Source organism: Indicator indicator, chromosome 7 (genome assembly GCF_027791375.1).
Source record: "Indicator indicator isolate 239-I01 chromosome 7, UM_Iind_1.1, whole genome shotgun sequence".
Taxonomy (NCBI): Eukaryota; Metazoa; Chordata; class Aves; order Piciformes; family Indicatoridae; genus Indicator; species Indicator indicator.
The window spans coordinates 18,316,464-18,343,023 of record NC_072016.1 but is presented as its reverse complement, the minus strand read 5'-3'; the positions used below and the strand labels follow the sequence as shown (position 1 = coordinate 18,343,023).

At 39.3% G+C, this 26,560-nt stretch overlaps 1 protein-coding gene across 1 annotated transcript in view; it reads left to right on the top strand.

Annotated features, from left to right (window-relative positions):
• Window positions 1-26,560, top strand: part of GBF1 (golgi brefeldin A resistant guanine nucleotide exchange factor 1) — a 98,599-nt gene that overhangs the window by 30,140 nt on the left and 41,899 nt on the right. The window contains exon 3 of the mRNA XM_054382601.1: window positions 24,657-24,788. Within this exon, the coding sequence (XP_054238576.1) occupies window positions 24,657-24,788 (132 nt within the window). The remainder of the gene's footprint in view (window positions 1-24,656; window positions 24,789-26,560) is intronic.

Here is a 26,560-nt window from a genome sequence, read left to right as displayed (position 1 = left end):
AGTTTCACCCACTACCTCACGCTGACAGTAAATATCCTGCAAAAAATGTCATTTGCTGGGAGATTGTTTTTCTGTTTATTGGAGGTGACATGAGCAGTGGGGCAGCGGCAAAGAGGCCATGTTGCCATTGCTAAATATACATCCCTGACAGTCTGATAATAGGTTCCAGGAAGTTCAGTGGAAAATTAAAACAAAGCAACATTTATAGCTGATTGAACTTGAAAAGCAGTTTTCATGTTGAATGGCAAATATGTGGACTTCAGCATTCCAGGAGACTGATGCAGCTCCACTGGATGGGCCTGACCTTGTGTGCAGAATGGACTGTGGACACAGCAGCAAGCAGAATGGCTTCATCTATAGAGGACTTCATGGGGAGGAAAAATTTGCTATCGTGCACAGAAATAGTTCTCACATATGCCTATATTTATACAGCATCCACAGGTCTGAATAGCATCTTTCCTATGAGGGTTTTTCAGTGTGTTAGCAGTACAAGAGTGTCTGGTACTGGGACTGGCTTGTCCCTTCCAAAGTGCTCCCCTCTTCTGAAGCTGTAAGGAGAGTTTGCTTTTATTAGTGCTGTAAAGTAAGGTGAAAGTTGCCAAATGCGTTCTTAGAAGTAGTAGGGGACTTGGGTGTAGAGGTCTTGATTTTCAGTTAATTTAAAAGAACGTCCTCCACCAAACCATAAAATCTAGAAAACAAACAACTTAGATGGTGTTCAATGTGTAATAGTATTTTGAATTTTTTTGTTTATAAAGACCAAACAGGTCTGGAAATGAAGCTTAGAAGAAAACTAATTTCTTGCTTATAACATTGTCAGCTAAGTTGCTACAGTTACAGCTTTTACTGCTCAAAAAGCAAATTACAAGTATGGTAATGGTTACCTGTCTCTAAATCCTATCTTATAAAAGCATATTTGATGAAGACTGCCTTATGAGGAATCAGAAAGAGAATTTTAAAGTGAGCTACTAAGTTGTATTTTTTTTTTTTAGTATGGATTTCAGACTAGAGTAAATTAAACTAAAGTAAATGTGAAGAGACGATTAATGACTGCTGACTCCTGTTTGGTCACAAGAGTATAAGGTTTGCTGCTTTATTTCTTTTGGCTGGTACTCTGCCTTTGAGTCTGCGCATTCACTATTAAGGGCATGCATAGATGGAAACCTGTCAAGTGGTCTTAGAAGTTTGGTGGATGTTATTTTGCTTTGGAATAATTGTAACGGTGTTTGAAGATAGCTTAATATGAACTTAAAACTTTCAGATCTGAAAGGCTTTCTTGGTTCTTGTAATAATAATTGTGAACAATGAGATCAGGAGTTCAGCTTTGTAGGTTTTCAAGTATCCAACTCATATATATTAGCATTTCCGCCAGCCATCCTAGAGTTAAAAACTGTTAAACGTGTGGCTATATTGGGTATGTCATTACTCATCATGAAAAATATGTTTAAGAATCTGCCTATATCTTAATGTGCATTTGAAATGTAAAATGTTTCATCCATTCCACAATACTATGGCCTGCTACACAAAACTCCTAAGCAACTAGAATGGTTTTATCTGCATGGCCTGTAGCATACCTTTACTTTTTAAGAGGTGCACTGAGACTTGAGTTCTTTGATCACTGAGGGCTAATGGAGTATAAAACCTGTGCACATTGCATCTTGCTGAATTTTGAATTTTTCTCCTTTGTCCTTTGTTCAAAAACTCCCCAAACCAAACAAACAGGTGTAAGAGTGTGAGCTGTGTGATTCCTTGCTGCCAGATATTTCTCATGTGAAAGAGCAGCAGATTGTTTACAAATACAGAAAATGTCAACTCCATCTCTGCTCCATTCTGCTTCTGGAAGGTTTGGACAGTACACTTAGTGGGTCCCTTCCCATCTGCTCAGTTGCATGTGATGCAGTTCCACTTTAACTCTGTTTGATGCAGTTCCACTTTAACTCTGTTTGATGCAGTTCCACTTTAACTCTGTTTGATGCAGTTCCACTTTAACTCTGTTTGCTGGTGTTTAGTTTATAAACTGGGATAAACTGACAGCGTTCCCTCGCATCACTTAGTGTAACACAAGTTCAGGACTTTCTGTCGTATTTAAGGCAAGGGTCCTTTTGTGTTCCCTTGATTATGAACCACTTGCTTCCCAGCAGTTGTAGCCTATTCAGCCACTTACTGTATCCACACAGAGTTTTTATAGACTGCTGTTGTGCCTGGAGGACCCGCTCAGCTGTTAATAGCTTTTAGCAGGCCCACACTCCAGTTTAACCCAGTCTCGGACTTCTTTTTTTTGTTTGTCTAGGGTCTAGTGTTTTTCAGTGAAAGCAGGGATACTGCCAACTCAACTTCTCCTTTTCCATCTACTGTTTTTCCTAGCCAGTCTCCAGGATGCTGCTGTTTGACTCTTGTAGCTTCTGTGGTGCTGTGAGTTAACTCTGAGCTCTAAAAGGCTACTCCTTTTTCAGCACTCAACTACATCTAAATTTGCAGTAGACCAAGACTGACTTCTGGAATTTTGCATTAATGATTATGGTTGATATTCTTACATGTCAATGAAGGTGGGGCCAGGGCTCTTCACTCTGGGATCTTTATCGGTGCAACAATGAAATGCAGCATTCTGTCTGAAAATCAGTTTGTTTAGCTCTGTTAGTCTTATTTTCATGTTTCAGTGTAACACAAACATTATAGGAAGGGTTTTCTCTCTCTTTTTAACTAATCTTGCTTGCAACAATCACTCTTGCCAAGAATAAAGCAGTTCAGATCTTTTGGATTCTGACATCCTTTTTAGCCTCAGTGCAATGTTACCCTTCAGATTCCCCTGCTGCTCTCATCCTCTCTGACCACAGCTTGCTTTAGCTGTTAGTTCCACAAACTCATTTAAAATGAGTAATCTATTATAAGTAATGAGGTGTGTGCTTTTATGTGAAAGAAAACAAATCAGCTGCTGCGCAAGCCTTTCACATTCCTGAGTGTGCTTGGGGGTGTGGGTTACAGGAGACGCAGATAGCGAGTGAAAACAACTCTATGCTGGGCTCAGCTGCTCAAAGTATTTGTGGTGTTGTGTGTTTATTTATGAGGCTGTCTTTGCTGGGGATTTGCTGCCCTGTGTCGTGGTAGGGAAGACTCGCAGGCAGAATGAGGAAGCCCTCATTAATCTTCATGCTCTTGTTTAGAATTTCTTGTGCTGCCTGCTGCGGCTCCTGTTGGAGCGAGGACTGGCCTCTTGCAGTGAATTGAAATGGCTAAGATTAATATTAATCCCTTTAATACTGCAGCTCATGATATAGTCATTAGGTGACTTGAAACTAATCCTGCCCACCTAACTAGTGTGATTTATTAAATACACATGGAGGATTTAGTGTGAATACAGCTTGGTGGAATAGGCATCAAATAAATACCACTGTGTATCTGTGCTAATGCTGGCAGATTGGGACACAATTGCAGAATGGGCTAGGAAGAAACAGGAGTGCAGGGATACTTACCATACGGTTCAGTGGAGTTTACCTTTTGTTTGGATTAGTAGTAATGCTTTTTCTGGCTGGATGCAGAATGTGCCAAGAGGTAACCACAACCTGAACGACACTTAAAAATTAGAATTAATAGTTTGGGAACAGCATGGTTATAGTTATACACTGCCCTCAACAGCAGAAATTGCTTGGCTTCCTTGCTTTATTGTGAAAAGATGGCAAATCTTCTACTGTGACCCTCCCAATTCAGTGTGTCCATTAACATACCGTCTGCAAACGTTCAAGGTATAGACTAGGAAGATGGTTAATTAGTACTAAGATAATGAGCATTAATCTGCTATTCCAGAATAAGAGTTTCCTGTTAAAACTGTTTGGAAAAATAGCTGGCTTTTTTCCTCCTGTGCATGATGGAGGTCTCTGTGGAGTTCTTTTTGATGGGTTTTGATTAAGAAAAACTTATTTAAAGAAACAGTAAAAAATATTGGTCTGTGTAAGGGGTGCCTGTATATATAGCTCTGAAGAAAAGAGCTCCTGACATCAACCTTAGTGACATGCTTATTGTAATATGGTAGGGAAAAGAGATCATGGGTATGAGTTGATCAGTTTCTAGATGCTGGAGGTGGAAGATCATGAAACTTCAGGAAATTATCTAAATTCATGCTGATCAGTGCCTCTTAAAGCTGACAGGCTGCAAGGTGCTGCATTGTAAACAGTACAGCATTACTTACTTATCCTTGAAGAAACCTTAGCTTGAGCTGAAAAGGCTATGCAGTAGCTGACAAGGAAAGATGAAGATCTATATGTGAAGATTAAGCTCTTTATGCCTATCATTTGCTTTTTGCACTTTAAATCTTTTTAGTTAAAACCACAAAATGTTAAGCTTTTCTTGAGACTGTGTGTTTCTTTTAAGATGCTTTCATGGACCCAACACAGCTGGATCAGTAGTATTTACCAGAGTAGGAAGTAAACCTAGTTGCGGCCAGATTAATCCTTCCCAGATGTGGTCCAGACGGGCAGATTTGTTAAAACCAGAGTTGCAGGCTGGAGAGGCAGAGCTGGGTGTCATGAATTCAGGAGTTATTTATTAGTAGATTTTATTTTTCACTTGTCCTTTTAGAAAAAGAATTGGAGTCCTATGTCTAAAGAGTACTTGAACTGAAGAGAGATTATCTCTATGGAAGGAGACCTTGCAGTTGATCCCACTGTCTTCTTCAATATTAATTAAAACAGAAAGCTGCATTTCAAGTTGAAATGCTTATCTAGGCAGAGATTTGGAAGGTGTCCATTATTTTCACTAGTGTTTAACAGATTAGTCTTTCTGTGCAATGGCACAAATACCAACCACTTGCTAACTCTGCACCAGTGTCTTGTTCAAAGTATCAAAGTTTAATACAGTGGTCATGTTAACCATAAGCTCTTAAAATTTTTTTCCCCTTGCTGTTGTTCCTGAGCTTTATTAACCATATTTGTTCTAACCAGCTATTTTCTTCTTACTTAAAAAAAAAAAGCTTCTGTACCTGATATCTCTTCACACCTTCAAAGACTTCTATTTTTGGACTGAATGTTGCTTGAGTCCTCATCCCAGTTCTGACTATACTAAGATCTAGGTTCCTGGGACATTAGCCTTTAAAAGGGTATGTATGACACCTCATGGTATGTTTTTTTTGCCTTTTGTCACTTGGGATTGGAGTATGAAGTTGTCTGGCACCTTCAGTGTGATCTGTTTTGTTTTGAGCCATGTAATAGAAATCAGAAAATGCTTGATTACAATGGCAGTAAATAAATTTTTAGTGAGATGAGTTAAAATGTCCGGTTTCTTTCAAAGAGAGGATGGGACTCTGCTTGCCTGTTCAGTTGTCTTTATCAGTCAATGTGGGAATACAGCTGTGACTTCTCATAAGAGATGCAAGGTCATGCACTAGTTCTTCAGGGACCATATACAATTTCTGATAGAATAAATCTGGTTGTAGCAAAGGAAATGTGAAGTATGCTAAATATGAAGCTTGCTGAAATGTATGTTTTGGTCCTGTGCGTTTGGTGGTTTTTGTAGTATAATGTCATTGGGTCTGAAATACGATTGCCTGATAGAAAATGGTAAGATTGTAAAAATAATTGCTGTCCTGTTCAGTGATAAATCAATTTATATTGTTTAATTTTTTAAAATTATATTTTGTTTTTTATTTTACTAAGCAATAGTAATTGATCCCTGGCTTTCTTCTCTGAGATTCCTTCTCCCCAACCTCACCCCACGCCTCCTCCTAGCAGTGCTACAGATTTTTCAGAGGCTAACGGGACAGTGCAAAAGGTTTGTTTGGAAGTCCAGTGTGCATAGGAGAATCCACCTATACTCTGAAGTTTTATATCTTCTAGATGGCTGAGTTGATTGTTACTCTGAAAACATACTAGAAAGCTAAGAAACTGCTAGGACTCGCTCCAGGAAACTAAAATGTTAATGTAGAGCAGAGCAATATATATAATTTTTCCTTCTAAAGCCTAATAATGAGGAGGCAGGGTTTTTTGTTAGCTTACCTAGTGGCTGTTCATGCATTAGTCAAATTATTTCTGAGATAGTTACTTAACTATTTTTATTTTTAATACACTGCAGAAATTTTTATTTTAAATACACTGCAGTTGTGATTTCTGTTTGTGTGTGAAAAGTGTTTTGCTTTGTAGTTGCTTGCTATCCAAATTGTCACATTTATATATGCTGATGTTTGTTCAGTGGTTGCAGGAGCTACTTAAAAATACAGTGAAGCAGAAGTTGGTAGTGTTTTGTTGTTTGTGGGTTTTTTTTTGTTTTGTTTTTTTTTTTTTGTCAAAGTTAAGGTAACTTCCCTCTTCTCCTTTCTAAGAGTTACCTTTACTGGCTGAAATTCTTGAAATTCAGAAGAGCCAGACCCCAAATCAAATGCACTTTAAGAGCTTTCCCAGATGGCATAGTTAATAATAACTATTGATATCTTGAATTGTAGGACAGTTTGTAATTTGTTATGAAGTCTGTCTTGATAGGCAGCCACACCAATTCATGCATAAAAGAGAAATACTGCAGTCTGATACGCTATTAAGTAATTTGCCCCTTCCTCCTTCCATATTATATGAGACATCTTGAAATGAACAGCTGAATAAGCTCTCTAGTTGGTTTCTGTGTTTGATGGCCTCAAGCATTGGAAGCCATGAGTAAAACCTAAATTGTGAGATCTTAATTAATTTCAGAGTTATTTAAAGTAGTTTGAGATTCGCATCAATGAGGTTTCATTTTTCCAAGTGGCCCTCTGTAAATCTCGAGGATAGAAAATTAAGTCCCTGGCAATTACAGGATTCTCCTTGGAGCTAAACCCTTGTGAAATGTTTTCCAGTAGCATGGCTGTCAAGGTAGAATTTTAAGAATTACAGGATGGCTGAGATTGTAAGGGAACTCTGGAGATCAGCTGGTCCAACTCCCCTGCTTAAGCAGGGCCATAGAGAAATGGTTGCTCAGGACCTTGTCCAGGCAGGTTTCTAGTATCTCCAGGGTTGCGAACTGCACAACATACTTCAAATTATCGGAAGTTCCCCACCCACACCACAGAATCTGAGCTTCTTCCACTGTCTTCTCATTATAATCAAGCTTGTGACTGGCACTTAGTCTTTTAACGGTTTTGTTTTCCATGATGTGTGGAACTGGATTTTGTTTATTTAGCCTGGGAGACACTGAGGAAGACTTAATTGCAGTCTTCCCCAACCTAAAGGAGGATCACAGAAAAGAGGGAGACATCATGAATTTTTAACAAGAGAAACTTCATTTAGGCATAGGGGGTAATTCTTTCTAAAGAGAGTTAAATACTGGGGCATAGGAAGAGAGAGTGGAATCTCCAGCCGTGGAGACTTTTTAAAGTTTGGCTGAACAAGGTTGTAAGCAGCCTAGTACAACTCCAGAGCAGTCCTTTGCATGAGCAGGAGATTGGACTAGGTGACCACCAGAAACCTCTTCCAGTTAAGCCTTTCTGTGATTTTTGTGCTGGTTGTTCTCCGTAATTCTTCGTCTCCATTGTGTAGTTATCTCTGATCAGCTAAGTGCTGCCTGTTTGATAATCAAGTTGATGTTTAAAATCCATGTGCTTGTGCGCACACACACACTCTCTTCCCTGTACACGTCTTCTTTTTATGTACTCAGAAGGCACAGACATCTTCAGTGTCCACTCAGGTGACTTCTGTGCTGACACACTTAGTCTGAAACAGCAGAATCAACTCTGCCAGACTACAGGCTTGGTTTTCCAGTATGTTCCAAAAGATGTGAGTGCAGGGGAGGGAAGATTTACTTCTTTCCATTTTGATTTCCCCCATCCCCCACTATGGCACCTCATCCTCTGCTTGAAATGTGAAATGGATCTGAAGGATTCTGCTGTTCCCTAGAGCATGTCATTATCTGTTTGAAGGAACTTAGCAGGTGAAGCTAATATAAAAGGAGCATTTCTTTTTCTCCGACTCTCTCAAATGCACACAGTTGTGGATGTTTGTACTCAACAGAACCAGTGTGAAATTTAGTCACAGCCACAGCATGTGTTCCAATTTTCCAGGGAAGGTTTCTCCCAGCTGTGGTTTAACCCTTTCTCCACTCTTCTTTCTGCTTCTCCAGCATTTTGTGAAATTGCAGTGAGCAGTTTCTGCGACCAAATAAGCCTTGACAGCTAGAAGAATTAGATCGTATTAGGGAAGGGGATAAGATTAAGTATGGTGTTGATGGGATATATGTAAAAGATTTAGCTTCTCTAAAACAATTGAGATGGTTGTATCTTTGCAGATTTGTTGTACAATCCCTGCACCCCTCCATTTTTTTCCCTTTGCTAGTGACAAATCTAAACTGAGGTTAAACTGCTGCCAGTAGTCTGCAAGTGCAGCTTACCTACTGTGTGCACTGCTGCCGTACTGTTGTGAATGTTCTTACCCTAGTAAAGCTGCATTAGTCTTAGTAGTTTTGCCATTCTAACTCCTAGCCTTAAACTATATTCTTGAGAGGTAATACAGATGCCATATTGACAAGAGATAAAGGGTGTTCCTTTTTTTAAAGCTGTCTGTTTTGCTTAGAGTGAGGATTTCTTTCCTGTTTGTGAAAGGAATATGCTTACAGGTATATTCAGTTTTGCAATCACTTTTTAAGAGATCTATTATAACGAGGGATAAATATGTTTGACTTTATTTCTCTGCATGAGAAAAACATGTCTTGAGTTACGTTTTTGAGTTATCAGTGTATCCTTGTGTAAAAAAATGGAAAAAGGAAGCTTTCCATCAGCATGCTGGTATAAAATGAATCTTCTGGCTTTCCTCTCAAGAGGGAATGTATTCTATATTTCTAGATTTAAAATCCTAATGTCACTGTGGTAAACGACCCTGGTTTTTAATGTCTAGTAATAAAACAATTCCAAATCACACAACAGCATTGAGTCATTTGACACCATTCTCTGACAGGGCATCTCTGAAGGGAAATGTGGACAATAATGCCTAGTCAGCACTGGCCACAATAATCATCGTTAGGCAGAGGATGAACAAGATAGTTGCAGAGGAAACATACTATTTAACATTATGTCTTCAGCTGCTCTTTCTCCTTGGCCATATAAAGTTATGTTGTGGCTTCCTTTGCCTGCTGCTGCTTTCACTAATTTCTCTATTTGGATTCTTTTTGTAGTGTGATTCAGTACTTCTCAGAACACAAAAATGACATCTTCAGACTGCCTGCTGCCAGATCACAGCAGTTTCAATTGGAAACTTAAAAGCTGAAGCAGGTGCTGGAAACTCTGTTCTCCCTTTGGTCTGATTCATTGAGTGCCAGCCTTCAGCTGAGGAATGGGGAGGGGAGGAGAATTGATTTTGTGACTAAAATCTTGGACTGATTAATATTTGCAGTGCTTCAAACAGTAGCATGAAGCCCCGTAAATTAACTCTGCGTTTAGTGGAACTAGAGGTAGTTGTAGTGTGACTGGAGGATTGTTCTAGATTTGAAATTGTGACTCAGGACTAAGGTGCTGTTTGTTTAATGATGTTAGTATCTGCAGCATATGCTTTCTTAAGACAGGAGCAGCATGCTCTATTTCTGTTAGTTTTCTGTAAGTCCCTGCATTTGGTAAACTGTGGTTTTGTGTGGTGTTCTTTCTTTGTTTTGGTTTGTTTGGATGGTTTTGGTTTGGTTTGGTTGTTTCATTTTGGTGTTAGTTTGATTTTTGTTTGGTTTGGGTTGGGTTGTTGGGTGTGTTTGTTTGGGTTTTAGGGTTTTTTGGTTTGTTTGTCTTTCTGGTTCAGTTACAGCCTGAATCTGCAGCTTTTGTTTAGAAGAAGATTTAGAAAATCATGAACGTTTTCTAGGGATGGTTCTGGAATGAGCTCCTGCTTTGTATTCAGTTATTGCTGCTGCTAATCAACAGAAGATCTGGGAAAGGGAAACTTCATTCGGTGAATGTTAGAGTGGCTACATTTGTAAGCTAGAGTGTCAAGAGTTGTGGGTAGGTTTGCTTTTTTTTTTTAATGGTGAATGAGTGCTTCTGCTGTGGAAGTTTTCAAGGGCTAGTGTTGATTCAAATAGAGCCTTGTAAGCTCTGGGGTTTCTTTACCTCTAGTGTGTAACACCAGTAACAGTTGTGGTGTAACAGCAAGCACTGAATCTTGAATAAGTTTATCAGTTGAATTTGGATGTTTGATTCCAAACCTTCGTTTAGAAATTATGGTAATCTTTGAGTGCAGGTCATTTACTTCTCTGGTTTATCACTCAGTATTGACAGGTGAAAGCAGTGCATGGAGGAGAAAACCCCACGGCTGATGAAGAGATGTCTGAGGAATGATTTTTGTAATGCTGAATGAGCATGAAGGATCAAAATATTTTGAAAAGTTTGTCTTCAGACAGTGCTTAGATATTAGTCTTAGCTTTTTTGGAAACCTAATTGTGATGTTAAAAGAAGTTTTGCAGAAACTTCATATTCTAATGTCTCGATAGTCTGGACCAGGAATTGTGTGCAAGTGTTTTCAGGAAAAATAGTAGTTTATACATCATTTCCACGTATTATTGGAGAGCAATGAAAAAGTTAAAGTGAAATATCTGTTGTATTTTTTAAACCACCCTTGACAGGAAAAACTTTTGCTTCTGCTCATCACTGATCCTCTTGTCTGTTGCCTTTTCTTTTAGTTTTTCTTTTTTTCTTTTTTTTTTTTTTGTTAAAAACATTCTTTGTAATACAGTGTGATAAAACATCCGTTATTTGTAAGTTGATTGAGCATAAAGTATTTCATTATAAAATGGTCATCCATCACTGGAGGCTGGGAGCTGCAAAAAACATTAACTGTGCACTTTTGGCTGGAATGCAGTTTCTCCAGAATAATGCAGCTTCTGTGTAAAGTATGCAGCATAAAAAAATCGACTGTTCAGGAAAACAGGTGCTTGCCCTTGCTCTCCCAGAGCTTTGGGATTTCACCCAAGTTTTTGGAAAGGTCCTCAAAGTCCTTATGCTACCTACAGTCACTTTCTGGTTTTAGGCACTGGCCTCAAAGCTGAGCAAAATGCTGCTCTCTGTCATGTGGTTTCATTCTGACAAGGCTGTGAGATTTTACTAGCTCTTTAAGTGCTGCCTTTTAGGAAATTATTATTTTCTTCTCCTTACTTGTTAGCTCCTCATAAAGTTAGATTGCCTTTTTTTTTTTCCCTTTTTAAAAATAAAATTCCATAATGACATCCCAAAAAGTGAGTGGATAGGCAATGTGAAGTTGTTTCTTGATGTAACTCTGGAAAGTCCCTGTTGATTTCTTTGAAACTTCACAAACGGAACTACTGATTTTCTGTGTAATAGATTACTAAGATTATTTTGATCTCTTAACTTGTGTTACACTGTGCTTGTCATATTTCCTGAACTTAAATATGAACTTGAAAAGTAGTTTCCTTCACCAAGAGTCTTAGTTAACTTTTGGTTTGGGGGGAAACATGGGATAATAGGGCAGGAAGCCTTTATTAGATTGCTCGTACAATGAGCTGCTTTTTTGAGATTGTTTTCAGGTAATGTAATGGCACAGTACTTAAAAAGGCCAAATGTGTCCCCTTTTCTTATGAGGAATTGAAGCATAAATGAAGTGGCTCGCCCAAAAGCCTGAAGAGGAGACAAATGGCAGAGGCTGAGAGTAAATTCATTTACCTGCCTGTGATCAAGGACCCTGCTACTATGTGATACTCCGTTTATTTGCACATATGCCTATATCCTGTCAGAGCAAATTCTATAGGTCTAGGCTTGAAAATCAAAAAGCAATTTTTCTGTCTTTGCCTTTTTACCAAATCTTGGGAACAAATGCTGTTGAAGTATAATGGTTCTATCCCACAGGTCACGGCGGCAGAAGTGCTAGGGGTCAGAGGTTAAAGCAGAGTTATGTCCACTGACCTGTTCGGTGTGTATTCTATGTTTCAGTGGGGAGCCAGGCTGTGTTGTGCCCTAAGGGAAGGAGAGCCGGATTTAAGAGGCCTACATGAGTGTGTGAACTGAGGACTGGCTTGAACAAACAGCCCTGTTTATCTGAGTCAGTTGAAGGTTTGTGCTGTGCTGTCACTTTCAGATCACTCTTGCTGGACAGCACACAGTCAGTGATGGCCATTGTACAGTTAGGACAGGGTCACTCATTTGAGCTTCTGAAGCACTTTAGTGGTTCTGTCTGTCATAGGGATGATTAAAAATGTTTGCAACAGACTAAAATAGATCTATTTGGCATTTTCTTGAAAACTGTAACCAGTTTTTTACCTTGATTTCAGTAAAGCATTTGACACTGTCTCCCACAGCATCCTTGCAGCTAAACTGAGGAATTGTGGTCTGGATAATCAGGTAGTGAGGTAGATGGGAACTGGTTGAAGGAAAAGTCAGAGAGTTGTGGTAATCAGACAAAGCCTAGTTGGAGGCCTATATCTCATGGAGTCCTTCAGAGGTCAGTACTGGGACCAGTACTATTCAATATATTCATCACTGTCACAAGTTTGCTGATGACACAAAACTGTGTGGAGTGGCTGACACACCAGTGGGTTATGCTGCCATTCAGTAAGACCTGGACATGCTGGAGAGCTGGGCAGGGAGAGATTTAATGAAATTCAGCAAGGGAAAGTGTAGAGTCTTGCACCTGGGAAAGAACAACCCCATGGACCAGTATAGGTTGGGGACTGACCTGTTGGAGAGCACTGAAGGGGAAAGACCTGGGACTTCTAGTGAATGGAAGGTTGACCATAAGCACAGCAATGTGCTCTTGTGGCCAAGAAGGCCAATGCCATTCTGGGGTGTATTAGAAGGGGTGTGGACAGTAGGTTGAGAGAGGTTCTCCTCCCCTTTTACTCTGCCCTGGTGAGACTGCATCTGGAATATTGTGTCCAGTTCTGGGCCCCTCAGTTCAACAAGGACAGGGAACTGCTTGAAAGAGTCCAGTGCAGAGCTGCAAAAATTATTAAAGGAGTGGAACTTGTTTCTTACAAGGACACACTGAGGGAGCTGGGTCTCTTTAGCTTTGAGAAGAGGAGACTAAGGGGTGACCTCACTAATGCTTATAAATATGTAAAGGGTGAGTGCCAAGAGTATGGAGTAAGGCTCTTCTCAGTGATGCCCAATGACAGGACAAGGGGCAATGGGTGGAAGTTGAGGCATAGTAAGTTCCATGTAGACACAAGAAAAGCTTTTTTCACTGTGAGGGTGACAGAACACTGAAACAGGCTGTCCAATGGGGTTGTGGAGTCTCCCTCTCTGGAGATATTCAAAACCTGCCTGGATGCGTTCCTGTGTGATTTGGTACAGGTGATCCTGCTCTGGCAGGGGGTTGGACTGGATGATCTTTCAAGGTCCCTTCCCCTGACATTCTGCGATTCCCTTCTTAAGGTATAGTGCTAGTGGCCTACATACCAAGGTGTTACTCATACTCCTTTTACAAGCCTGCTGCTCAGGATACCTATTATCTATCATCTGTTAAATGACTGTTTTAGAGAAGCTGATGCATGACCATGGAGTTGTTAATGTCAAGCCATATGGTACCTGAATCTTTATTTGGTGTTTATAGTTTTACTAGGAGAGATATGAGCTGTCAGTATACAAATGGACTGTTTATGTTCTAAAAAACTGTCTAAATTGGGCATGTTAAGGATGTGAACAGAAAAAAGTTGTCCTGCATTGCAGCTGATCAGTGGCCGAAGGTGTTGCAGAGGAAGCTTTGACTCAGTCTGGTGCTTGAGAGAATCATGTTGCCACATGGAGACAGTTTAATTCCTAGGCTACTCATACTTGTTTGCATTGTGAAATAGTAGTGAGGCTCGATGAGGCCCTGGGCAGCCTGGCCTAGTTGGGAATGTCCCTGCTGACTGCAGGGAGGTCAGACTAGATGACCTTTGGAGGCCCCTTCCAGCCCAGACCATTCTGTGATTCTGGTGTAAGTAGGATATGTAACATTGTTTAGATCTCCTGATGTGATCATCAGCATCCCAGGTAAGTTTTTAGAACTGGGTAGAGCACAATGGGAATTCCAAAATTCCTAAAATTCTTTAATTGCTATTGCATCAGCTTCTTCAGACAGTGCAAGTAGAACAAAATCTATAGTCTTTAACCTTATAGGTTGCAGGGGAAAATGGTCTTTGCAAGTTTTCTTGGCCAAAACAATGGTTTAAGAAAGCCAATTATGGACCTTGCCAACAGAGATCATCTCTTGTTGGGGAACAGGTAGTTCAGGTTCAACCCCAAATGGCATCAAAGTCTTGCTGCTTGGAAGAGGAATCATTCCAAACTACCTGTATGTTTTTATTCTGATGAAGGAAAATAATTTCTGTTTAAATAAGTATAGATCCCCAGAGTCTGGAGGAGCAGGCAGAATAGGAATCAAAAAATACTTCACCTTTCATCTTTTAATAAACTTTGCTCTTTCCTTTGGGATGGTACTTTGACCCTAGTACTTAATGGGGTTTGTTAATGGAGGCTGAGTTACTGTCTCCATATTTAGATTTGGTAAAGTTTATCCTCCCAGCTGCTAGAGAAAGTAACTGCTTGTGTATTCCTCTGTCCGGACAACTAATTTTTTTTTTAGGAATGTGTGGGATCCCTTCATTTCTTCACATAGGTTTGTTGGGGTTTTTTTTTTTACGTCTTACTGTTTTACAGCTAATGCATGATTCCAGGACATGGAAAAAACTTATTGGAGTTCAGAACTGATACAATATTGTTTCCATGATGCCCATCTTATGATACATCTTGTTCAGTAGTCACTGAATTGCATTCACAGATCTGTTCAGCTGCAGAAAGTGTAAATGAGTGTTAAATCTCAGGCTTCTGCTTCCCTTCATGAACCATTGGCACGTTGTATGAGTAGATCACTCTAGCACATAGCAGTATGCAGAAATTAATTTCTTTACATGCTCTGTTCTCAAGTACCTAATATTTACTTGTTTTCATCATTCTAGGAATCCAGCTGCCATTTAATGGAGGCAGTCTGAATTTCTGCTTGTGTGTCTGCACTGATTACTGATTGCTTCAACTATTGCTGTGGGGGGAAAAAAAGCTGCCTAATGTTATTGCTGTTGCAGTGTCTTAAGACAACATCTAGATTGACTGCCACCAACCCAATCTCTTCTTCCTTTGCTTCTGTTCCCTTTCCACTCCTGTGGGTTTGAAACTAATAGTCCCATGATGTTTCACACCCTTCTTTCCCTGAGGCCCCCATTTTGCATCTGTGGTAACTTAGCATGTTGGGTTTTGAGCTCTGGACAATTGTGTTTTGCCATTACACTTGGGGAATTTTATTTTCTGACAATGACATGGTGAAGCACAATGTCTCCTACATTAGTTCAGGTTGGGTAGAACAATTTGTGTAAATCATAACAGCGAGGTATGCTAAACCTTTGAGAATTTTTTGTCATTAAAAGGTTATCCTTGCTCTAGGGCCATCAGACTTTTCTTATTTCATTCTTTGGACTTTGTGTGACTCACTGATGCTGTTCAGATTCTCTGACAACACAAGAAATGTCTTGGCTTGTTTGGGATTTGTTGTTCTTCAATTTAGTCTTAATTTTTCCCCTTGGCACACATGGGTTTCCCTTGAGGAAGTGGTAAACAGAAGAGGGTAACATCCAGATAGCTAATTGATGATAAAACTGTAATCTTTTTCTCAAGCCTTGTAGAAATAGCAAAGCTTCCCTTTTCACAACATGGTGAATTTGCAATGAGAGAGTGGTAGACACACAAAGCTGTGGAGAATTACTGTGCTTTAAAATACCAAGGAAGAAGTTTTAATTTCTCCTGGGCTTTTAAATTGCCTATTTAGTTTGGGCCTGGTACTGTGCAAGATGTGTAAAATATCACAGTGAAACAAGTCCACTGACTGAGTGGAGTTTTGTGGAGTGTCACAACCTAATTGCTCTGCCTTCGACATGTGCCAATTTCTTTTAGAGAAGAAAAAGAGTGCTTAAACTTGACATACATCAGACTTATGCTGTCAGTAAGACGGATGGATCAGTCCATCCTCCGGACTTGGCAGTGTGCGGTGCAACTCCCTATAGGTTTCATTTAGCCTAGTTGGCCTTGTTAGAGTGGCCATGCTTTCTTTTTTGTCTTAGGAAGGAACCTTGGGAAACCTGGCCCTAATTCACAACAGCAGCAAGATCAATAACTATCAGCGTTTGGTCAAGGGTGGATGAATTTGTCATGGGATGACTGCTTTTTGCTTTGGTTTACTTTGGTTTAGTAATTTAATTTAGAGTTGAATGTCATAGGATCAGAGGAGTGCCCATGGGTTCTGAAATTCAGGGTTCATCAGAAGAACTGCCCATTACTGTGTTTGCTGCAGTTTTCTGTAAGAAATATTTCAAAACTATTTCAGCTGGTTCTAAAGGAAGACAAAAGGTTCTATTATAATTGGCACTAACAGTTTAGAGTGACAAAAATAGTGGTCGATTCCAGAACGTAAAAGTGGATCAGGTCAGCTGTATTCCCCAGCTCAGATGTATTCCCCTGTCTCCTTTTGACTAAGAACAACCAGCCTCGCTGTAACGGGTCAAAATTTATTTAAGTAATTCTGAATTTGCGTATGTGTCTTGATCTAATCTTTCTCTGGAATATGCTAGTATAATCAGGTGTTACTCTAGTGCTTCTTCTCTAGTATAACATAGGAGAAAGAGTTTCTAGAAACAGGTATGGGTTAACATTGAAATTAAAGATAGAAGTAGTACTGTTCACACTGGCAATAAACAAACTCATGGGAGACCAATTTGGAAACAATAGGCTCTTGCTGTGTAGAGTTAACTGATTTGTTGCCTTTCATCAGAATAGTCATGTCCTTTCAGATATATCTAGGACACAGGGTGGGACTAAGTACTCTAGGATTTGTAGCAAGGTCTTCTCCTCGTAACTTTCAACCTTGCTACACCAAAGTACCCCTCAGTTTCACTTAAAAAGCTATTCTTGTTTTGAAGCAGAGCCCTTTGAGTATAACCTCTGACTAATACCTGTCAACCATAGCTCAGAAAAAAATACTTGTCAAGATGCGATTATTCCCCACTCTGCTGTCTCCTCAGTGCTAAGATAAAAAGGCAGAATTAAACAGCTTTTACTTTCTTAATAAGCTGCTATTCCAACAGCTTATTTTTTTTTCTGCACTCAGCAATCTGTATGACTGGTGTTAAAAATTCAAGGAGAAATAAGTAGTTGTGTCTATGCTTTAAGTCCATTTCGATAGAAACCATGAAGCTTACACTTTGTGTAGCTCCATACTTCCTGTTGATGGCATTTATTTTCCCTGTGAATGAAGTGAGTATATTGTATTTTTCATAATATCACTCCCTCTGGAACAGAATAGGGTGGCTTGGAATAATAGTGGAGACACAGCTGGAGTTTTCAGTTTAATTTTGGCTGAATATACTCTAGCAAGTACCTGCTTATGAAAAATACCCAGGGATTTTTAATGGGCAGTAAGAAGAGCTGAATTTGAAGCATGGTGTCAGATGAAACTCCTGATAACTAATGGCTAACACTGGTGGGATTGTCAGAGCTCCTGCTTCACTTCACTAGTAGAAATGAAGTATTTTCTTCTATAGTAAGTATTTAAGTGAGCAGATGTGTCAGTGTGAGCTGAAATTCCCCCCCACACCGACAATAACCAGGCTAGCCCAGTCTGGAAGCAAATGAAGGCTGTATTTACAAAGCAGAATCTATAATCTATGATGAAATGCAATGAATATGTACAAATATACAAAATTCACAACATTTACAAATATATACAATTAACAGAAAAGCACAACCAATCTCCCTTTGCTTCCCCCCAAAGGGGCCTCTCTCCCATCTTTTTTCCCCCCCCAGACCTCCCTGGACAGAAAGCAGAGTTAGTTAAAGCAGAAAGTTGTTAACTTAGCTGCCAAGGTCAGTGTGTGTTATCTTCAGCCAGAAGAGAAGAAGAAGAAAACAGCAGCCAGACAGCCCAGCAAGCTGCCCCGACTGCAGACTGCAGAATGTGCAGAGTGCCCCACTTTGTTTTGGGTAATAGTTCTTAAACATTTCTGTCTATCCAATGGAAGTGTTTAGAATCAGTATTTTGCTTTCTTACACCCAATAGTGACTTAAGTGACTTATTTACACTCTTTCACTTTCTCTGTTCTGAACTTTGCAAGGAAAAATTAAAAAGACAGTTTCAAACCATCACAGCAGAGAATATCAATAGTCAAATGCTCAGTATGCATTCTGTCATCCTTCTCCAAAATAAAAATCTCAGTTCCAAGGGGCACTTGAGATCTTGGCACTTTGGAACAGTAATTTGTTGAAGTCATGTTTAGTGAAAGGGATATAAACACATGAAGCTGGAGTGTGACAAATGAAAGCATTTGTGCCATTGTAATGAAATTAGGCAAATAGAACAGACTTGACAGCACTGGGTTCCCCCTGTCAAACTGCATTTGTAATTCTAGCCTTGCATTCATGTGTAACTGTGAATGGCATGATTTTCCTCTTGATATGGTGGGCCTGAGCCCCTGAATGACCACTTCAATTCACAGAGAATTAGCTTTAAAGAGTATATTTTACAAGCATATTGAAAATGATTGCAGTTAATTCTCAATTCTCCTTCACTGGCTTGACTGCCCTTAATTCTGGGCCTGTATTTACTTCAATCATATGTAAAGCTTTTGATAACACTTCCAGCTGAGTATTGATTTCAGCAATATGTAACACTTGCTTCTCCACATCCCCATGGTGAGCTTGTATGCTGTGTTGGGCAATTCCAGCAGCCTTTTAAATCAGCTTGCAGTATTTATGCATTCTATAAATTGAGATCTAGACTTGTGGCTCCTCAGCGTTTCCTTAGCTGTCAGAATCCAGTTCTCTTAATCTGTTAAAACCTTAGATTGGGATAAGACAATGATATTTTGGGGAACCTGTAGGGAATGTCAGAATACTACTGTTTTTGATGACCTCTTACTTGTCAGGTTCAGTAGCACAGTGATCATTATTTTCAGGAAGTAGCACTAAAGATTTCTCTAATCACATTAGATGTTAGGTCAGACTTTAAGTAACACTCTGTTCTCATTTCAGATAAGAAAGGCTCTATAAATCTGCTATGCATTGCAGCGTGTTGCAGTGAAAGAAAAACAAGACCAAAACAACTCCCTTTAGAGGGAGAAATGGAAGAGGATTCTTTTCACTTGAAACCTTGACGGTACTAGAACTGTGCAGAGAGCAACATGTTCAGGAACAAGTTAATTTGAATCATCTGTCTTAGCTTTTTTATGTTTGTTACCTTACATCAGTTGGCTCTTAGTGAACTGGAATTAAATGTTGGACTAAACTTTCAAGTTACAAGAAGTTGGGGCATGGCTTTCATTGCAGGTGCAGGGTGGCATGTATTCCAGTCAGTCTGGAGAATTTGTTTGTAAAGTGGTTAAATATGGGCCTCTTCCAGTCATCAGATGTAGAGCTGTGGGAGTTGTAGTTTTGCTGAGGGGTGTAGAACAGTATGCATATACTTTTCTGACTGTATATAAAGCAAATTTTAAAAGAGCAAGTTACTGTAGTTCTGTTTGCTAGATTTGTTAATCTTTAAATTAGTTAACAGATAATCACAGGATTAACAAAAATTAATTTCTCCTTTCCCAGTGATCCTTCATTGTAATCTGGGTGAAAATAAGACAAAATTTAATCAGTGAAGACTTCAGAAATATTTTTTAAAATATAGTTTATGGCTTACTCAGTACTTTTGGATGGCTTTAAAAGGCAGCTGCAGTTTTGCCCTTTTCACTTATAACTTTTTTTCTCCCTTAACTTGCTGAGAGACTTCAGGGATTTCTCATCCTTGGGTAAAAAGACAAAATGTTTAGATGTTTGGTAGATGAACTGAGACTAAAATGCTCATAAAGTCACATAGGCCAGAAAGGCAGTCTGCAGAAAGTGTGTGTGATGGTGGGGCAGGAAGCACTTGCTGGTACCTCAATTTTCTGTGTCATAGACTCGTTTTGTTCCTAGACAGGAGCTGTGAAGAGCTGGACTTCTGCTCTGTTACAGTATTGCCTTTTATCTTTTTCTCACCTTGAGAAGAAAAGAGAATGCCTGTTGGTTGTACAGCTCAGCACGCAAGCAGTGAACGTAATAGGACATGCTTGAAGCATTGCTCTTGTCTGAGCTGGTCTGTGTTGGAGGTGCGTGGGATACAACTGAGACAGCCTTTCTGAAGGCTGGGCGTCAAAGGCCAACAGCTGCTGCATAAGAGGAGTCCAGGTCATGTGGTTTGAGTTGCAGTTGCCTGTCCTGGGGACAAATGATGTTGAAATAACTTGTCATAAATAATTTTTGCTTGTTCATTTACTCTGATTCGGAACGCATAGCCGATGCTGATAAGAGTCATTCAGGAGTAAAGAGCTGAACTGCCAGAGAAAGCAGCTATGTGAGCGTTTTAGATCAGGAATGTGCCAACAGTGTGTTAACAATAAGAAACCTTTTCCGACGGGAGCCTGCTTCTCTGCTTCAGGAGAAAGGGGATGCCCAGCATCCCCTTCAGCTTGTTTGCTGAAGTGTCAGAACGGCTGGATGGGATTGCTGAAATGGGAGTTAGGTGCTTCAACATGAATTAGTTGTTTAAATATCTTTATAGACATGTGTGTCTAAGCACAAATAATCCATAGGAGGACCGAAGAAAAGTACTGTGGTCTCAAAGGAATTCCGTCATAGTAAATTTGGCAGCCTGAAGATTTGGCTTTCTAATATGCTATTTAAGATATTTCCATTCTTGAGCTACATGCACTGCTTTGGACTAGCTGAGCATTTTTGGGTGTACTGTTGGTACTGGTCTCTGTTTGCTTCCCTGGGAGCTGGACTGTATGATCTTCAGAGGTCCCTCACAACCCCTACCATTCTGTGATTCTGAGATTTTGTTTAAGGGAATTGTATAAAAAAGAATGGAAAATGCTTTCCAGCTAGTCCCCAAAGCAGCCCAGGCTCTTCATGTGTGACTGTATCATGTTTTAATACAGTTTTCCCCAGCTTTGAATAGATAGAAAAGGAAGGCTGCTTAAAGGAGTCCCTAAAGAAATTTTGCTCTCTGTGTGTACACTGGTTCAGTTTTCCCCCTTGTAATACCTGAGGCTGAGGTCATGTTTGCATGGCTGGTGGTTTTTAGGGTAGGTGTTTTGCTTGGTTGGCTTTTCCTCAGAATTGAAATAGTTACCTAAGAAGAGAACTATCTGGTGTTTTCTAGTTCAAACACTAAGAAATGTCTCTTGCTGGGAAATATACCTGGAGAAGCTTCTCTCTCAGCAGTTCTCAAGTATCTTACTGGTTATGGTGTCCTCACTTGTAATGCCTGAACGTGAATCTGGCAGAGCAAGAACCAGAGAGCTGAAAAATCAAAGCTGCTTTTTTTGGAAAGCTTTTGTAAAAGTTGAAGCATGTAATGCCAGGTGTTCAGTATTTGCTTTACATAGCCTTTGCTTTGGAGAAGGAATTATTAAAGTTATAATTGATTTTACTGAAGTTCATGGATATTTTCAGGAGAGTGTTTTGCAGTTAGGTTCCAAAAAATCGTCAAGATTTCAGGTAGTACCTCTTTAATAAAGTTATAACTTGCTAAGCAAAACAATTCCCTTTAAAGATTATGATCCTGCCTTGCCAAAATATTGTGAAAAGAGCATTAGTGTGTTCTTACTGTTCTGTGCTCTAGATAAAACTTGAGCTCTGGTAATAAAAGTTGGCATAGAGTACACATTGCAGTTTTAGTTACTGATCTGAAAATGCTGGCAGGTTGGTTCTGGGCACTGTCATGTTCAGTATATAAGGCTATGAAAACCTTTTGGGGACAGAGCTTCTGAGCTAACTTCACTGAGCAAAATGAGATTTGAGTTAAAAGGACTTATCTTTGATTCACTGACATGGTTGCAAAATTTTTATTTGGTTAAAAGCTTCCAAGTAGCTTTAATACCATTTTCAGATGCTGAACTGGTAGTTCAGCCAATTAGAGTAATCTGCTTCAAGACAGGATGTAGCAAGATTAGCTACAGCATGAGTGTTTTTCTGTGCTCCCAGTCTTCCTATTGAAGCAAGTACTGCTACTGAGATTGAGTTCTGCTTTGAAAAGGGAGCTGGTGACCCCTGTAATTTCTCAGTGCCTTCCAATGCTGCTGGTCAGAAGAGCTCATTGTAGTAATGAAGTGAATACTCCTCAGATGCATACAATTAGTGTGCTGGGTGTTTCACTGAAGTTTAGATTATTCAGACAGTAGTCCTTTAGTGGGTACATTTTGCAGTAAAAAGACTCTCATCTTGTTTAATATGGGGTTTTTAGTTTTTGATAGTTTGGTGTTTAGGGTTGGGCTTTTTTGTGGATTTGTTTTTGCTTTTAATAGCACAGCATCAACTACCCAGTCTGAAATAGTTCTACAGAATACACATTCAGTTTCAGGGAGCTTAATGTAAAATGCTTTGTTACCATAAAAGTTAAAGTCTCTGAATATTAGGGAAGCTAGCCAGAGTTGCTGTCTAATCAACAATATGTGCTTAAGGTAAGTCCTAATTATGACACTGTTTTGTGGTCTTCGTGTAAGCTGGGAATTTCAGTTAGATTGCAAGGGAATCTAATCTTTAGAGACATCAAGATTCACAACTTTAGTTGAAAGAAAAAATCAAAACTTCCCCCACTTGTAAAGGAAATGTCTACTTGTCCTGAAAATGGGTTGATGGAGAGCAGAGCTATTCTATCCTCTGCTAGCAAGTTTTGTCTCATTTCACCTGTGCAGCTGTGTACATCTGTTGAGGTCCCATTTTTCTTACTAACCAAGGTGCAGCTTTTCTATCCTGGGTCTTGCTGGGCCAAAGAAAATTGGAAGAATTGACAGGACTGTGATAGTGCTGACTGTTACAGAAAGGATCAGTTTGAGGGAAGAAGAGCTGGAGTGTTGATGCCTAGTATCTTATTATATTTAATATCATCCAAGTGTTTGTAACTAGAAAAATGTTCTATAAAACACTTAATTTAACGTTGGTGAAAGCATGTCTTATGATCCTCTGCATTTCCATGAGCTATTGAGAGGTGATGTAATTGTAATGTCACACCAGGATATTATCTGATAAATTGGAGGAATTGTTCTTGAGCCAAAAAGATTGAATCATCACTTTCCTTTTAACCTCTTACAAGTTAGTGATCTTGGCCTGATTTGAACTGGGGGCTTACAGGTAAGAGACTACATAATGACTCCCAATGTTCCTTTCTTTAATTGCAATTTTGCTTTAGTTAACAGCAAAACTATTGCACTTTGATGATGTTAACTATTTAAAACAAAAAACCTGCCATTATTCTTCCTGCTTTGCATCCTCACCATAATTTGTTACAGTTATGTTAACATGCTTTTTACTTTGATACTGAATGCTTTTCATTAGAAACTATGATGAAATGGAATTTCCCTGATCTTAGATTCAGTAAGGTTTGCATATATTTATTTCAATGAGTTACGCTGGTAGACAGAAAAACAGCAGCTTGTCAAAGGATTCAGGAATTACAGGGTTTCTTTCTCCCACCTTAAAGAAGCTGATATGACAGATAAGTGCAATATTGGATCATCAAAACATAAATGCCAGTGTTCCTGTGATACTATTAGCCATTAGACTTGTTAACTTTTATTAGGAATAGAATGTAGCTTTCAGCAGCTTGATCCAAGTATTTGTACTTAAATATTTCTGGTCTCAGGATTATTAAAGTTACTTTTAATGCACTCTTCTTTGCCTGTGTACTGGCTGTGTTGTTACTGCCTTCACCTGCTTCTTAATGCATTTTCTCCTAAATCCTCCTCAAGACTCATCTTAACTTGATTCCTTTTTTTCCTTGTTGTGTTCTGGTTTTGTTTTTTCGTTTGGTGGGGTTTTTTTTTGTTGGTTTGGTTTTGGTTTTTGTGTTGGGGTTTTGTTTTTTTGGGGGGTGGGGAGGGGCAGATATTGTCACTATCTCTAGTTCTCACTGTTCTTTTCTGTGGTTTTTTTCATTCCCAAATCCTCCACTGATAATCTTGAAAAGTTCAGAAAGCTCCTTAGTTGTTCTTTCACCATCGTAACAGCTCAGAGCATCTATCTTCTTGTGTTGTAGCTTTAGAGAGGATACCTGCTGCCCAAAGCAGCAAGTAGAGAAGAGTGCCCTTTTTTTCTACTGTGATTGAGAGGTTTATACAGATATTCTGAAAACTATACAGAAGAATTTTTAAATTTGTCTTGTGGTTTTTTCCTCTTTGCCAAGCAAATTTCTAGTGTTGCAGAAGTACAATTTGTATTCAAAGAGCTGCAAGAGATCCAGCTAATCTGGTTGTATATTTGTATTATGCATATAATTAGCATGAGGCTGTATATATAGTAGGATGTTACAGAAGTGAGGGAAGGTGGGCAAGGCCTATGTAGTTAATGTAATCACACAATCCCAGCAGCACCAGGAGGATGCAACTATATCTGCCAGTTAATTAAAGCAGAAATTTAGGCAGCAGTGGTTCTGTGGTGTTTATATAATATTCTTTTGAATATCATCAGAAAGTGAACTTCAGAAACCATCACTTTATATATACGTGTGCATGTGTGTGCACGCACATGTGTGTATATTTAAAAGCAACCCTGACTTTCCCACTATCCTTCTGAGACTTCCTCTGATAGTAAGCTTTCTGTAGATTCTTAGAGAAAATGTATCCTAATGATTCAAGTGTAATGTAATGGCTCTTCGAAATTATTTTTATTTTAACAGAGCTCTCCGAAATAGAACCCAACGTCTTTCTTCGGCCTTTCCTGGAAGTAATCCGTTCTGAAGACACTACAGGTCCCATAACTGGATTGGCCCTCACCTCTGTGAATAAGTTCCTGTCATATGCACTAATAGGTATGTTATGTGGGATCCTGGGATTTACCAAAATGCCAGGCAAATGTATCTTCTTGAGACATGTCTTTGGCCAGGATACATGCATGCAGTCTTAATGAGGAGATTGTGGAAATAAGAAAGCTATCACTAATGCTGGGGAAATGGACATCTGGTCTTTCACAGTGCTACAGCAATGGGTGAAAAAAAAGCCAAAGCTTCTGGTCTGCCCTGACTGCCTTTTGTGCTTATGGCCTTCTGTTGAACTGTGGTGGTCACCAACTGCTTTTTCATGCAGTCTGAGCAAAAAGGCCAGGGAGGGGAGAATTCCATATTGGATTGTTCTAATATACATAAACACAGTAGAATTTATTTAGTTTTGTGAACTAACATTTCTGCTCTAGACTGAGGGTGTTTTTTGGCCTGGTCCCAGACCCTGTTCAGTGGTGTGCCAGTACCCTTTGCTTGTCACAATTGTTGTGGCAGAGACAGTTTTGCTGTTGCTCAGACTTTCAAATGTGCACGTTCCTCTTTATATTTGTAAAAGAACAATAATGTGCATGTGGTCGGTTCCCATGGCTCAGCTGGCTTGTGGTAACTCATTAGCTGGCTTTCTGTCTGCCTTCTCCCTTGTTACTGGTGCTTGATTTTTTTTTTTTTTGGATGTAAATTCTGTTAGTACTTTCTGGTGATACCTGTGTGAATTACAAAACTTGTTATCTATGTTTGTTTATACAGTCTCATTTGGAGAGAATTCTTTTACCTGTTTTGCTCTCCCTCAAGTTCAAATTTCTCAGTTGTTTTCCTCCCTTACATTGTAAGTGAGCACTGTTGAATTTTTGATGCTGTTTTAAATGTTTTATTCATTGCAGTTAACATAAGGTAAGTCAGAGAAAGAAAGGGCTTAATGTTGGGCATTTCTGTGGGAAAGACCTCAAATTAAAATAAAGAAAACTGGAGACTTCTAGGGAAAAAAAAAAAGAGTGTAATGGAAATGTAGTGTATCAAGACATCAATTAGCGGGCAGTGTTGGGTATAATTAAGTAGCAAAAAATAATGAAAATGATGCAGTATTCATGTAATTTCATAGGTCAACAAAGAAATCTTAATAAATGAGCCTGTAAACGTGCCTCTAAAGGACTAAGCAATAATGCAAAATGTGTTAGTTTCAACACAGAATGAGGGTTGAACTCTTCTTCTGTGGTTAGAGTAGGATCAGAACTCCAGAAAACGTCTCTATAGGCAACTGGTTAGAAATACTTGATTTGAGGCAGAAACGGGAAAATGTGGTTCAGTGTTGTAGCGTTTCTCTAGCTACTTGTTATTTAGAGTATCAGTTAAGTCACTCCAGCAAGGGTGCATTCCTGTAACTGTTGGTAAGCATGTGTCTTTGAGATCCATAGTGGAAGACCCTCTGCCTGGTCTTCGTTGTGGAGAAGAATTTGTAATCTAAGACATCTGTTGCTGCTTCAGGTGACATTCACAGTGGCCTTGTCCTTCCTGTTGCTCCAGATACTAGTGAGGCTGGGATTAGTGGTGCTGACTGAACATCTGGCTAGGGTTGTGTTGTTAAATTAAAGCTTTTTGGTTGTGTATTTCTCCTTGTAATATAAGCCTAAAGGTAGTCTAAAGACTGTTTGCCTAAACGTAGGAGATGCTTAAAACTGTCCTTAGTATATGAATCTGTTTCAAACTGTATGGAACAAGTAAGGACAGACTCTGGCATAACTACAGAGGGGAAATTTCAGTGTGGCTGATATTTGTGGAGCTGCATAATTGACAGGTGAAACCAGCAC